The sequence below is a fragment of the Fundulus heteroclitus genome, unplaced genomic scaffold (assembly GCF_011125445.2).
Source record: "Fundulus heteroclitus isolate FHET01 unplaced genomic scaffold, MU-UCD_Fhet_4.1 scaffold_70, whole genome shotgun sequence".
Classification (NCBI taxonomy): Eukaryota; Metazoa; Chordata; class Actinopteri; order Cyprinodontiformes; family Fundulidae; genus Fundulus; species Fundulus heteroclitus.
In genome coordinates, this window is record NW_023397143.1 from 534520 (window position 1) to 547188 (window position 12669).

At 40.4% G+C, this 12669-nt stretch overlaps 2 protein-coding genes across 3 annotated transcripts; one reads left to right on the plus strand and one right to left on the minus strand.

Moving 5' to 3' along the window:
- Positions 1-622: 622 nt before the first annotated feature.
- Positions 623-4599, minus strand: fam136a (family with sequence similarity 136 member A). Its single transcript, XM_012876418.3, has 3 exons — positions 4323-4599; positions 4103-4243; positions 623-1837 (listed from the first exon to the last, which is right to left on the minus strand). The coding sequence occupies exons 1-3, from the start codon at positions 4407-4409 to the stop codon at positions 1649-1651; spliced, it is 417 nt and encodes a 138-aa protein (XP_012731872.2). The 5' UTR covers positions 4410-4599; the 3' UTR covers positions 623-1648.
- Positions 4600-4956: 357 nt separating this feature from the next.
- Positions 4957-10318, plus strand: pcyox1 (prenylcysteine oxidase 1). Of its 2 annotated transcripts, XM_012876421.3 has the most exons (7): positions 4957-5183; positions 5393-5537; positions 6069-6275; positions 6374-6548; positions 7273-7484; positions 8537-8689; positions 8780-9450. In XM_012876421.3, exons 2-7 carry the CDS (start codon positions 5426-5428, stop codon positions 9448-9450), a joined length of 1530 nt encoding a protein of 509 aa, XP_012731875.2. In that variant the 5' UTR covers positions 4957-5183; positions 5393-5425. The 2 variants fall into 2 exon arrangements, with proteins under 2 accessions (XP_012731875.2, XP_035989803.1); XM_036133910.1 differs by lacking the exon at positions 4957-5183 and having other exon boundaries at positions 5426-5537; positions 8780-10318.
- Positions 10319-12669: the final 2351 nt, after the last annotated feature.

Genomic DNA, 12669 nt, shown 5'->3' on the forward strand with positions numbered 1-12669 from the left:
TTACCATCAGTTGCATCCAGCCAGTTGGGTCATACAAATATTGGGGTCATTAGGGGAAAAAAACTAAAGAAAATTATTTTTTCTTACTCATTTTATTTTGTGCTACGAAAAAAAATAAAAAATAAACACTAACCCTTGTTTATTACCTGTTTGTCAGTTTTAACCTTGATATTTTAGCCTTATATGTAACGTGAACCGACGTGGCCAAAGAGAAACTTTGCCACAGTGACAATAAAATACTCTCTTATGATTGTCTAAATTATGAGGAAGTCAAAAAAAAATAATTGAAAAAGTATATCAACTATAAAGCCCTAAAGCCAGCCCATGCAACCAGGGATTAGCACTACACCCGATTCTGATGTTCCTAGCTGCAGGTGGGTGGGCCCACATAGAGGCGGCGTCCTTCAGCTTCTTCAGGCTGACCCCGGCCAAGCCCCTGGGGCCACGGCTCGGCCACCAGGAGCTTAGGATCCCTCAGAAAGAAATGGAGGATGTCACTGGGGAGGGGGAGATCTGGGTTTCCCTCCTGGATCTGTTGCCCCCGTGACCCGATGTGAGAGAAGCGGAAGATAAAGGACAAGTATATCAAGAATAAAGCCAAAATGACACTGGCACACAGACATCTGACAATCATGACCTTTATAAATGAGTTTAGAACAGGATTTGTGAAGAAAAGGGGTTCCTCTTTCAGCTTTCCCCACATAAACCAAACCTCAGAAAGAACAGCGATATCAGCGCTCAAACCTTTCCCAAAAATACAATTTCCACTTTATTCCTAACATTTTGACTTTAATCATGACACAGAAATATTCTCTCTCTCACCACATTGACTTTATTCTTTAAACCAAATGTCTGTTTTTTTTCTAAAATAAAAAGAAGAAAAAAAAAAACATTTTGTCCTCCAGGTGACCCAATACCTCTTTCTACCTCCTGTAATTGCTTCTTTAGGTGAGGAATCAGCTAGTTTTCATCGTTTTCCTTTTTATATCATCTCATAGTCAATAAATGCTGTACTATTCTGAGTTTAATTTCTTCACCACCAACCTCATCTATTCTGTACCTCTTTATACCTCTGGGATGAAGATCAGACAGGTAGCACAATTAAACAGGTTCTAGATTTGAATTCTAACAGATTAGGAGGTTTAACGTCGGCTTCATTTATGTTTTTGACACCAACTTTCCTCACTGTTGTCATATTTTATAAAAATTAGAATGTTCCAATTGTTTTTAAAAGCTGCAAATAGAAAAGCTGCTCATTACTGAGATTTTTACTGTAGTTCTCATTCATACATATAAACCGATCTGAACACTGGAGGTAGACACAATCACAGAAAAAGAGGACTAAAAACTGCGGGCGTATCCGGACCTGGGAGGAGCTGCGTAGCAAATCCTTCACACGAGGTACAAATGATGGAGCACTGCTCTATTTAAGATAAAACGGATTCAAAGAAATCTACCATGACTGCGTTGTTTAAACATTGTAACATGACACTGGAGTTCTTTTTTTTTTTTATTTAGATAAGTCACTAACTTGAAGCTCGGGTAACAAATCTCACAATAACCATCGGTCTTTGGACTGCCCTCTTCCCGTCGTTTATTGGTTCTCGCCCTGAAATCCCCCGTCTACCGAGTCCAGACTAGTCGCTCCTCACTGCTGTATAGAGTCCAGGTTCTCCTTGAGTCTGCGGGTCATGCTGGGGACCAGGTTAATGTGGTCGTCCACGCAGCTGCCCACGCAGCGGTCCATGAGCGACCGCACGGCCGGCTCCTTTGAGCCGGAGTCGAACAGATCCTTCGCCTTGTCGTTGCAGTGCATCGTGCATCGGGTCAGGCGGTCCTGAGGAAGACAAAAACCGAATAAACAAGAGTTTTCTTCAGCAACTTCGAAACATTTAAGCAGCTGTAAGAATTTTACTCTTGAGATTATATAAATTAAACAGCAGCAACAAAACTTAACACAGCGTAAGATAGTTCAAACTAAGTTCATTTTGGAAAGACAGATATTGTAATCTTAAAAAAAAAAATTATGTTTGTTTTGTGGCAAAACAGAGCTTTTGTTTCTAAGCAAAACATACTGTAAACAAGTTCTGAAGACTAATTTAAACAGAGTGATAACAACTAGTTCTATTCTTATTCCCGTAATACTTTACAGATGAAAAAAATCCCCTTTGTTGAAAAATTTGCATCTTCTCAAAACATCTTCTGAGGACACTAATATATTTAGCAGATTCATTTCTAGTTATACAAATCCAGGTTTCATGCACATCATTTTCAGAATGTATTTTTAACAATTAGAGTAAACTCTAAATGCATTTTATGCTGTTTATATTTGTGGTTTTTGTACAGCACTTTGGTCTCTGTGTGTTTAAAGGGCTTTATTTATAAAGTTGGATTGGATAAATTCATACATTTCATTTTTGTTAATTACATTGTCAATTACATTTTATATTGTTGCAGGAAATGCTATTTGTCACCACATATGACTCAACAGTAAATTCACACTTTTTTAAGTTGCACAACATGTGCAAAAACAACAACAGCAAAGAACTGTATGGATGCAATATTTGGTAGACTAATATATTTTATAATCACCCCACTGTTACTAGCCCATCATACGTTACAATCACCTTAATGTTATTGGTTACTTGCACACTATTATCAGAATATCTAAACGCACATTTGTGTAAATGAAACCTTCAATCATCATTACACAAAAGTGCCTTATTACCTCATTATTACTAGTTCATACAAACTTTTGAATCTTCATCTTTTTAATTGTTAAATCTTTTGAACGCTCTAATGAGAGAGAGAAAAAAACAAAACAAAAAAAAAGCACTGTAATCCTTGTTCATTGCCTGTTTGTCTTTTTTACGTGTTCTCTTAGCCAGAGTGGCCGAAAGGAAATTTCACCACGACAATAAAGAATCTTTGAATATTTCAAGGGAGACTTGTTCATGCTCTGTGTGTCATGACTAAAACTGATACATTTAATAAGATCCTGAAAAAGTGTTGAGGAGATGACAGGATAAAGAATAAAAGTGGGTTTTATTTCCACAGGTACCATCCAAATGTTAAATTATCACATTGAATTCAATGGTTATCAAATATCGTGCTGTGTTTATAGAAATTAACCGTGATGAGAGCCACCTAAGTGACTAGCCCTCTAAATAAAAAAAACAAAAATCTCTCTGCTTATTGGCTCTTTTGCCTCCAACTGTATAAATATGATTTATGAAGCTCTAACATCTGGAAGGATTTCTGTCCCGTAGATGCAGATTTTACATGAATAAAATGTCTAAAACTACAACTTTTATGTTGGAGCAGGACGATATAAGGAAAACATGGTTGACTGCAGTCAAACCACATTTCTTCAACTCAATTTTGTCTCCCTCGTTATCAGGATGTTTAGTGTCTCTGTCAGGAAAATCTATATGAAGTGTGGGGATCAAGGGAAGATCCATTCAAGAGGCTGGAAAAATATTATTGGGATATAAAGCGTGAATCTTCGAAGATTCAGATTTTACAGTAATGGCGTCAGACTGATTAACTGACACCAGTCTAACATATAATAGAGCTTCCAACATCCAATTACAAAGGTTGAGGCTTTAAGCTACGGACAAAGATACAGGCTTAAAGGCAAGGCAGACAAATTGTTTAAACCCAAAGGGATATTGGCCTATGTGATATTCTGACTTTGAAGGGATACATTTTCATTAATCTGGCATTTAGCGAACATGAATTCCTTTGATTAATCCTAACTCGCCTAAAAAAAACATTCTGATTTAATGGTCAATCATGAGGAAAAAGTGAGTATTTTTATCCAGTACGTGTTTCTGGTGTCAATTGTTTCTGAATGTGCTGTAGATCTGAGGGGATTTCTAAATAGATATTTTATAAGGGGACTTTAACATGGTGGCTGTTGTTCCACCTGCACTGCATTACTGGTACAGACCCTTGAATTACTACTAACAAATGTATGCTGCGTGTAACCTTCATCATTACATCCTCCTCTGTAAATCTGTGGTTGTAGAAATGAAGGTGCTGATCAGTGTTTTTTATTTTTTTATGTATAAGAAGGTCAGTAAGGGGTAGAGGTCCTCACCTGAAACTTCTCCAGCTCTGAGGTGACCAGTCCCTGAGCCTGGGCTAGAGGAGTGTGACACCTCTCGATGCACTGATGGACCTGGGACATGGACTCAGAGGGGCGATCGCAGCATTCTGCGCTGCATCTGAACATGCGTCCCTGCAGCACGAGACACCGGCGTGTCAGGAGGCCATGTTGGGTCAACAAAAGCACCGTGTCGGCAGAAGAAAAGGCTTACCTGCATCTTCCGGATGTGATCCCTCTCCAGACCTTGGACCATGTCTTCGACCACCTTCTGCACGCGTGTCTGATGTGCTTCTGCCATCTCTGCGGACCCCCACCTCTGCTCCTTTAAAAAACACTCACAACCAGCTTTTCATTCAAACCAGACCGGAAGTCCGACTGCGGCGCACACGTTTCTTCACAATTTGCTAACAACTAAGGTCACCTCCACTCACGCATGGTCCAAGATTAGAGATGATGATTCGGTCATTTCCGCCTTTCTTCCGTTTCTTAGGCAGAGAATGACAACTTCCGCCTGCTTCCTGGAACATTTCAAAATAAAAGCCGACACCTCGGATTTCGTCGGAATGGCGTTTTACAAAACGAAATATATAGACCACTAATATGCTTCTAACAATGAAAAACTTTAGGCCGCGATTAAGGATCTAAACTAATTTGTTTTTAAGTGAACTAATGGGTCTTAATTTTAGTATTAAATGTGTCTAACTTGTTGGATAAACCTACTTAACTGGTGACTGGCTTAGAAAATAACCAAAATAATAACTAAATATGGTTAAGTAAAGTTATTATTGCTGTAGTAGTTCATCTGTGGTCAACTACGTAAGGGCCTTTTATTGTGAAGGCCGAGGCCCGGAAGTCGGTCTCACGCTGGGAGCAACGTTCATGGTTCCCCCCGTCGTGACTCAATCGCTTAAACTGGTTCAGTTAGTTACTTCACTTTCTGCTTTTACTAACAGTTTGTTTCTGTTTTTTAAAGCGTTTAGTGGCGACTTCAGCACTCTTTAATGTTTTCCTTTAAGTGTACATTTGTAAAAGCTGCTTGCGAATCGACACTTCTGTGGTGACTTTTGAAATTGTGAGTATCAGTGAACCTGACTTTAGAAAGCTATTGGTGCGCTTTTCTCTGCGCGGTTTGACAATAAATACAGTTTTAAGCAGAGATCCGAGTGCTTCACGCTGCCGTTTAGTGGATATCTGTAAGTCCGGGAGTGAACTTTGACCCTAAGTAGAAGTTAATAATGGCTCCTGTTTTTTTTTTTTTTTTTTTTCTTCCTTAATGCCCAGATGCTTCAGGGTGCAGAGTTGTAGACGCCCACGATGACTTTACGCACGCTGTCACTGCGAGCCCTGCTGCTCCTGGGACTATGGCACTCTGGGAGGAGAAGTTTGGCCTCAGCTCCACAGCTGCAGGAGCAGCCCAAGAAGATAGGCAAGTACACCCTAAGCTGTGATAAACACAAAGGAGTCCCTGCAACAAACAGAGGAGTCAGGGATGCTTCTGATCAGCCATACTTGGACGGATAAAAGTGAATATTCAGATCAAGCACTGCATTCAGTAAAATAAGTTTGAGGCTCAATGCACCGTATGTGCAGGTCCTCATAATTTGGTGAAAATAAAGAAAACTAATGTGTGTGTGTGTGTGTGTGTGTGTGTGTATATATATATATATATATATATATATATATATATATATATATATATATATATATATATATATATATATATAATGTAAACACATGATGTGGATTTTGCACTTTTAAGACTTTAGATAAAATGTAGCTGTTCTGTGGTGTGTTTCATAAAAGCTGCTTTAAATGTTTACAATAATTTGGGAGTAATCTGGGGGGCGAAAGGAGGAAGACTCCATGGAAGATTGATGATTTTGCACAATCCAGAATATGGACCTTTTTGTTCACCGCAAAACTTTTGCACACATTTTTCCTCTGCTCCTTTTTCTAGCTGTGATAGGAGCAGGCATCGGTGGAACTGCTGCGGCGTATTACCTGAGGGAGGAGTTTGGACCTGTCGTCAAGATCGATGTGTTTGAGTCGGGGACGGTTGGAGGGCGACTGGCGACGGTCAAGATGGGGGATTATGAGTACGAGACCGGCGGCTCTGTGATCCATCCTCTGAATCTGCACATGAAGCAGTTCATCGACGCCTTGGGTAGGCGGCTCAACACAAACGTCGCTTGTTTGACAGATAATCAGAGTAAAAAGTCTATTCTAAGACTGGAAACCCTATCGATGCGTTCCTGCCACCAGGTATTCCTCAGAGAAAAGAAGTCCCCTCTAAAATGGCGATCTTTGATGGGAAAGAGCTCGTGTTTGAGGAAAGCGATTGGTTCCTCGTGAACTTCTTCAGGATGCTCTGGCGATATGGATTCAGCTTCATCCGCATGCAGATGTGGGTGGAGAGTGTTCTGGACAAATTCATGAGGTGAGAATTAAAATTGCTGTACTGGGAAATCACTGTGCACTTTATCCTTGAACTGTATTTATCCTGCAAAGTTACTGTATTTATCCTGCAAAGTTACTGTATTTATCCTGCAAAGTTATTTTATTATCCTGCAATGTTATTTTATTATCCTGCAAAGTTACTTTATTATCCTGCAAAGTTGCTTTATTTTCCTGCTAAGTTACTTTATTATCCTGGAAAGTTGCTTTATTTTCCTGCTAAGTTACTTTATTTTCCTGCTAAGTTACTTTATTTTCCTGCTAAGTTACTTCATTATCCTGCAAAGTTACTTCATTATCCTGCAAAGTTACTTTATTATCCTGCAAAGTTGCTTTATTTTCCTGCTAAGTTACTTTATTTTCCTGCTAAGTTACTTTATTTTCCTGCTAAGTTACTTTATTTTCCTGCTAAGTTACTTCATTATCCTGCAAAGTTACTTCATTATCCTGCAAAGTTACTTCATTATCCTGCAAAGTTACTTTATTATCCTGCAAAGTTACTTTATTCTGGAATCCACTGCAATTCACTGAAATTCCCAAGCTGTATGCAAATGAAATTTCGTTCTGTACGCACTCTGTGCATACAAAAATGACAATAAAGTTTGTCTAAGTCTAAGATGTCACTGATCTTGTGTGTGACGCTTCAGCATGGGGCCACAAAGTGTTGCAGGGGATCTGATGCTGCTGTCATCTCCCATTGTTGACAGGATCTACCAGTACCAGCAGTACGGTTACTCGTTCTCCAGCGTGGACAGGCTCTTGCATGCCATGGGAGGCGACGGCTTCCTCACCCTGATAAATCAAACGCTGGAGGAGGCCATGATGGGCGAAGGCTTTTCTCAGGTCTTCCTTAACGACATGGTGGCACCCATTACTCGCGTGAACTACGGCCAAAGCGTCCGCATCAATGGCTTTGTGGGTACGTGTTCCAAACATGCAATGCCTCGATAAAGTGTTCACGCCTCCCTTACAGTCTTGTCACATTACAACCACAAGCTTTGATGTATTGTATTGATTAATACAAAGTAGTTCATAACAGTGACAAAGTAGTTCATAACAATTTACAAATAATCTATAAAGTTGTGCATTTGTAGAACCATCTTTTGCTGCAATTATCCCTGTCACTCTTGTGGACTCTCTACCAGCTTTGCATGTGTAGATATTGAGATTTGGTCTCGTTCTTTATAAAATAGCTCAGCCTCAGTCAGCTTGAACAAGGACTGTCTGAACAACATCCTGCCCTGGATTATTCACTGGATTTAAATCTGGACTTTGACTAGGCCATCCTAACACATGGAAATGCAGCTTTTTAGATGAGTCCCCGGCCCAACATACCTGATTTTAATCGATGAATTGCCTTCTCAACATGCCAGTTCAGTTCCACAAAGTCCTGCTCTTTACTTTGATGTTTGAATAGCTCCTTTTAAAGCAGAGACTCGTTTACATTTGACTAAAGACCGTAGTTTGAGACTCGTGCTCCTAGCATGCTGTTGCAGATATGGCCGCATGTTTAGAGTCTTTGTCCTGCTGGGAGTCTAGGATTACCTGGTGTAAAGCTCCATCCATCCTACCATCAACTGTGATCTTTTTTTTTTTTTTTTTTACCTGTCTCTGCTGAAGAAAAGCATCCCAATAGCATGATGCTTCCACCACCCTTGTTTCATGGTGGGAAGGTTTTAAGGGTGGTTTTAATTTTCCTCCATAGCTTTTGCACATAGACCTAAAAGTTAGTTTGGTTTCACCACTCTCTGCTGCATGTTTGCTCTGTTTTATACTTCGCTAATGACAAATTACTAAACATAACTATTATGTACCTATTATGTACTTATTATAGCTTTCTTTATACCGCTCTCCAAAGATTGCCAGATTTCTGAACTGCACAAAAAAAATCATTATCTCGTTGACGGAAGTGGCGGAGAGCTGTAGATATCTTCACCGCCTCCAGATTAACATGGAACTGTAACGTTTTAGGGGCGGTGTCGTTGGCTGGGGCGGATTCGGGCCTTTGGGCGGTGGATGGTGGCAACAAGAAAGTGTGCTCTGGGCTCCTCTACCACAGCAAAAGTGATCTCATCCCCGCCAAAGTGACCTCCATTTCAGTGAAAGCTCGGTCATCAAAGAGAGGTAACTCCTGCTGCGTTTAAGGAAAAAAACAGACTTTTTCCCTCCGCTAAAAGTTTTTCTACCCAAGTTCCCTCCGCTCTCTGTTTTCAGGCAACACCGTCAGCTACTATGAAGTTAACTACGTCGGAGAGTCCGGCGCGGCGCACTCTTTGTACGACATCGTTGTCATAGCGACGCCACTTCACCAGGGAAAGTCTGACATCACGTTCTCGGGGTTCTCCCCTCCCATCCCGACTCACTACCCGGGTCTCTACCACCGCACGGTGAGCACTTTGGTGCACGGCACCCTGAACGTGTCCTACCTGGGGACCGCCGAGCCGGCCTCGGAGTTCACCGTGTCCGACATCCTCACCACGGACTCCAAGGGCTGCGCCATCAACAGCCTGAGCTCTCTGGACCCGGTGCACATCCCTGACGGCTACAAGCGACCCCCCGCCAGCCACCCCAAGGTCTGGAAGGTGTTCTCCTCAGAATCGCTGACCGAGGAGGAGCTGCGGCGCATGTTCCTCTCCTACGACTCTGTGTCCGAGACCCCTTGGCTCGCTTACCCGTCGTACCGTCCGCCGCACCGGAGGACCCCGCCGTTCGTCCTGCACAACCGGCTGTACTACCTCAACGCAGTGGAGTGGGCAGCCAGCGCCATGGAGATGAGCGCCATCTCGGCCCGGAACGTGGCCCTGCTGGCTCATCACCGCTGGCACGAACATGTCGGCAAGATCGACCAGGAGGACCTGCACACCCGACTGAGAGGAGAACTCTGAAAAGGAACTAAGAACAATCGAAACGAGCAACCAGGTGTATGATTTCATCCAGAAGCAGATTACTGATTTTGATGGAAAACAAACCATAACCACTGTTCTTTTTTTCTTTTCTTTTTTTTTTTTACCCTGAAAAATAGTTAAAACACTGTGAAACAAGCTGCACTAAAGTGTAGATCCTGACGCTTCCCTCTTTCCTTATGAGTCGGTCGATCTGTATTGCCCCATATCCAACACGTCAGCTTGTTTTTTTTATTACTCTTCAGCTACATTTTTCTGACTTGACGCTTAATTTACTGATCAGTTTACATGTCTTCTGTTAACTTCCACTCCCTTTCTTAGTATTTGTAGATTTCAAAACCTCCTATTTCAAGACAAAGTACATAATTCAGTTTTAGACGTTTGATTGTGCCTTAATTATATCAGAGTCGGGTATTAAATAGGCTATAAATTGTCTTTTGGTCCCCTTTTGAGATTTTTGTCTTAAAAGCTCAAGCACAAGGACCAACCTGCTTTTTGTGCTTGACATTTCTGTTTTTTCTTTGTTTTTAGGATACCGGGGGAGTAATTTAAAAGTTTCGCAACTATGATTTAATTGTCAGAACTCGTGTTGTAAATGATACTTGACTTGTACTCTACTTACATGTTCCTCTTTGGTACTTTGGGATACAAATTGTAGTTGAAAAGTCACTCATTAGGCACTTTTGGAAGATATTCTTCCAAGATTTTGAAAGTGGCACTTTAACTGCGTTGCAGTTTTACACATTGGTTTCATAATAAATTTAATATTAAACCATACTGAAAACGGCCCATACAACACTGTACATTTAAAAGATGTTTACAGTCATAATAAAGTCTTCTTTGTCTTCAACTTTTGTTTCTCTGCGGATCTTCTGGCAACTCTTTAAATCCTGAATTACTATACATCCGGCTGGAGACTTCTCTTCCTGTTAGCCGATTAATTAGAAAACTGTTGGTGAAAATATCCAACACAACTGTTTTATTTTGGATTTAGTTTTTACATACTTGCTTAAATTAGAGCTTTTCTTGTTTTCTAGTGTCGTTCTTAAATGGAGGGCATTTTGAAATGGTTTACTTATGCCTTCATTGAGTAGGGAAGAAGAAATATAAAAATGTTAAAAACCATTTCCAAAACATGCAAGAGCAATAACGCATTGAAAATTCAACCATTTTGAAAAAATGAAGGTAAATTCGGGTTTTATGCTGGGGAAAAAAAACATTCTGGACAAAAACCTTTTATGCGTTGAAGTTTATTTGTGTCTATTTCTGGAATGGAGCTATTGACAGAGCTCAGGTCTACTGGTGGTTCCCGGAGTCTCTGAAAGTAGAATGGGAGGCAGATCTTTTCGTTGTCAGGCTCCTCTCCTGTGGAACCAACTCCCAGTTTTTGTCTGTGAGGCAGACACCCTGTCTACTTTTAATACTAGGCTTAGAACTTTACTTTTTGATAAAGTTTATAGTTAGCGTGGCTTAGATTACCCTGAGCTATCTGTAGTTATGCTGCTATAACTGCTTGTGCTGCTATAAGCTTAGGCTGCTGAAGGACATCAAGACCCATTTCCCTCACTCTGCTACATTCTCCTACTACTCTCCAATTTTACTATTAACTTAACTATAGCCGCCATTACATCTATCATTTCTTTTTCTTCCCTTAGAAAGTACCCCTACTCTGTGTTTTTGTCTGGCTTGCAATTGAGCTGTTGCAGCTATTTATTCAGTGTTTTTGTTTTTGTTTAGTTTTTTCATGGAAAGTACCCATGGTACAGTGCTTTTGTATTAAGCTTTGTCTCTTGCCTGGACAAAGGTGTTGAATGAGCTCTCACTGTCTTAAATTATGAAATCTCTTCATATTCCCATATGAAGTAGCTCTTGTTCAGTGCCACCATGTCTTGCTGTCTGTTTTTTCGGAAGCAATGTTGGCTAAACTATTACCACCTTAAACTTAATGTAATCTCAGGGTTTCTATCTCACAAAAAGTACTCCTCACTCAGAGCCTCTACGTAACAAGGTCTCTGTCCTGAAGTAGCAATTGCTAAAATCTCTTGTTTTCCAATATAAACTACACCCGTCCACTCTCGTTTTGTTCCTGCCCTGTTTCTGTCCTCTCAACCTCCAGTGACTTGCAGCAGATGGCTGCTCATACTTTTCCTGGTTTCTGTTTGAGGTTTCTTCCCATGAAATGGGAGTACCTTCTTTCCAGCGTCACCAGAAGCTTGCTCATGAGGGAGGATTGGTGGAAAATCAACAACTTGATTCAGTTTACTGGATTTCTTTTGATAACGTCTTACCAGCTGGCCTTTCATTATCAACTGAGTTTTACTGTAATAATTTGCATTATGCTAAACTATACACTGTACCAGGATCTAAATTGGATCCATGTAATAAACAGAATTAATGGGAACTTAATTTGGACCAAAATGATTTCAATATAGTTAAACATGAATTGGACCTGCTTCTCTTTGAAAGATTATTTTGAAGAAGATTTGCTGTACATGGATGGGATATAAATAATCTCTAATGAATTGATTAGACAATTAATGTTTTTCCAAAGTAAAGGAAGCCTTAAAAATGGACATAATAAAAAAACACTATAATATTTCAAAATAGTTTAGAATGTAAATTCCTCTTTTAAAATAAAACTCTCCAAAGTTAACAAAACTCAAGTCCAATTCAAGCCCATCATTTTTATAGAAGTGGGACACAAATAAAAAGATCCAGAAACATTGCAGCTTTATAAGGACTAGAAACCTTTGAAGCTGGACTGAAACAAATGAGGAAAAAGCATAACGCTGAAGAACTTCTCTAAAGGTTCTAGAAGGGTCCCCAGAATAGAGCCTGCCTTCTTTATTAGCTTGTTGAGCTTCTTTAAATCCAGGGTTCTGTGCTACACTTATTAAAAATGAGCGTAACCCTGAAGGACCTAAGCCTCCTCAGGAAGTACAGTCTGCTCTGTCCTTTCTTGCAGACAGCTTCAGACTTGCATCTCCAGTCCAGTTTGCCTTCTAGATGAACACCGATGTATACTCCTCCACCTCTTCTCCCAGTATGGTTATGGTGTTGGTACTATTCCTTTTTCTCCTGAAATCTACAATCATCTAGTTTGTTTAATCCACATTCAGATTGAGATCATTGTTTCCACACCACGCCACAAAGTGGTCCACCAGCTCCCTCTACTCAGCTTCCTGTCCGTCTCTGATGCAT

Bases quoted from the DNA above. Each gene is read 5' to 3' on its own strand.
- pcyox1 (XM_012876421.3), top strand. From the start codon at position 5,426: ATGACTTTACGCACGCTGTCACTGCGAGCCCTGCTGCTCCTGGGACTA. The intron at 6,276-6,373 runs GTAGGCGGCTCA...TCCTGCCACCAG, and splicing joins GCAGTTCATCGACGCCTTGG to GTATTCCTCAGAGAAAAGAA. The intron at 8,690-8,779 runs GTAACTCCTGCT...CTCTGTTTTCAG, and splicing joins AGCTCGGTCATCAAAGAGAG to GCAACACCGTCAGCTACTAT.
- fam136a (XM_012876418.3), bottom strand. From the start codon at position 4,409: ATGGCAGAAGCACATCAGACACGCGTGCAGAAGGTGGTCGAAGACATG. The intron at 4,244-4,322 runs GTAAGCCTTTTC...CTCGTGCTGCAG, and splicing joins ATCACATCCGGAAGATGCAG to GGACGCATGTTCAGATGCAG. The intron at 1,838-4,102 runs GTGAGGACCTCT...TGTCTTCCTCAG, and splicing joins CAGAGCTGGAGAAGTTTCAG to GACCGCCTGACCCGATGCAC.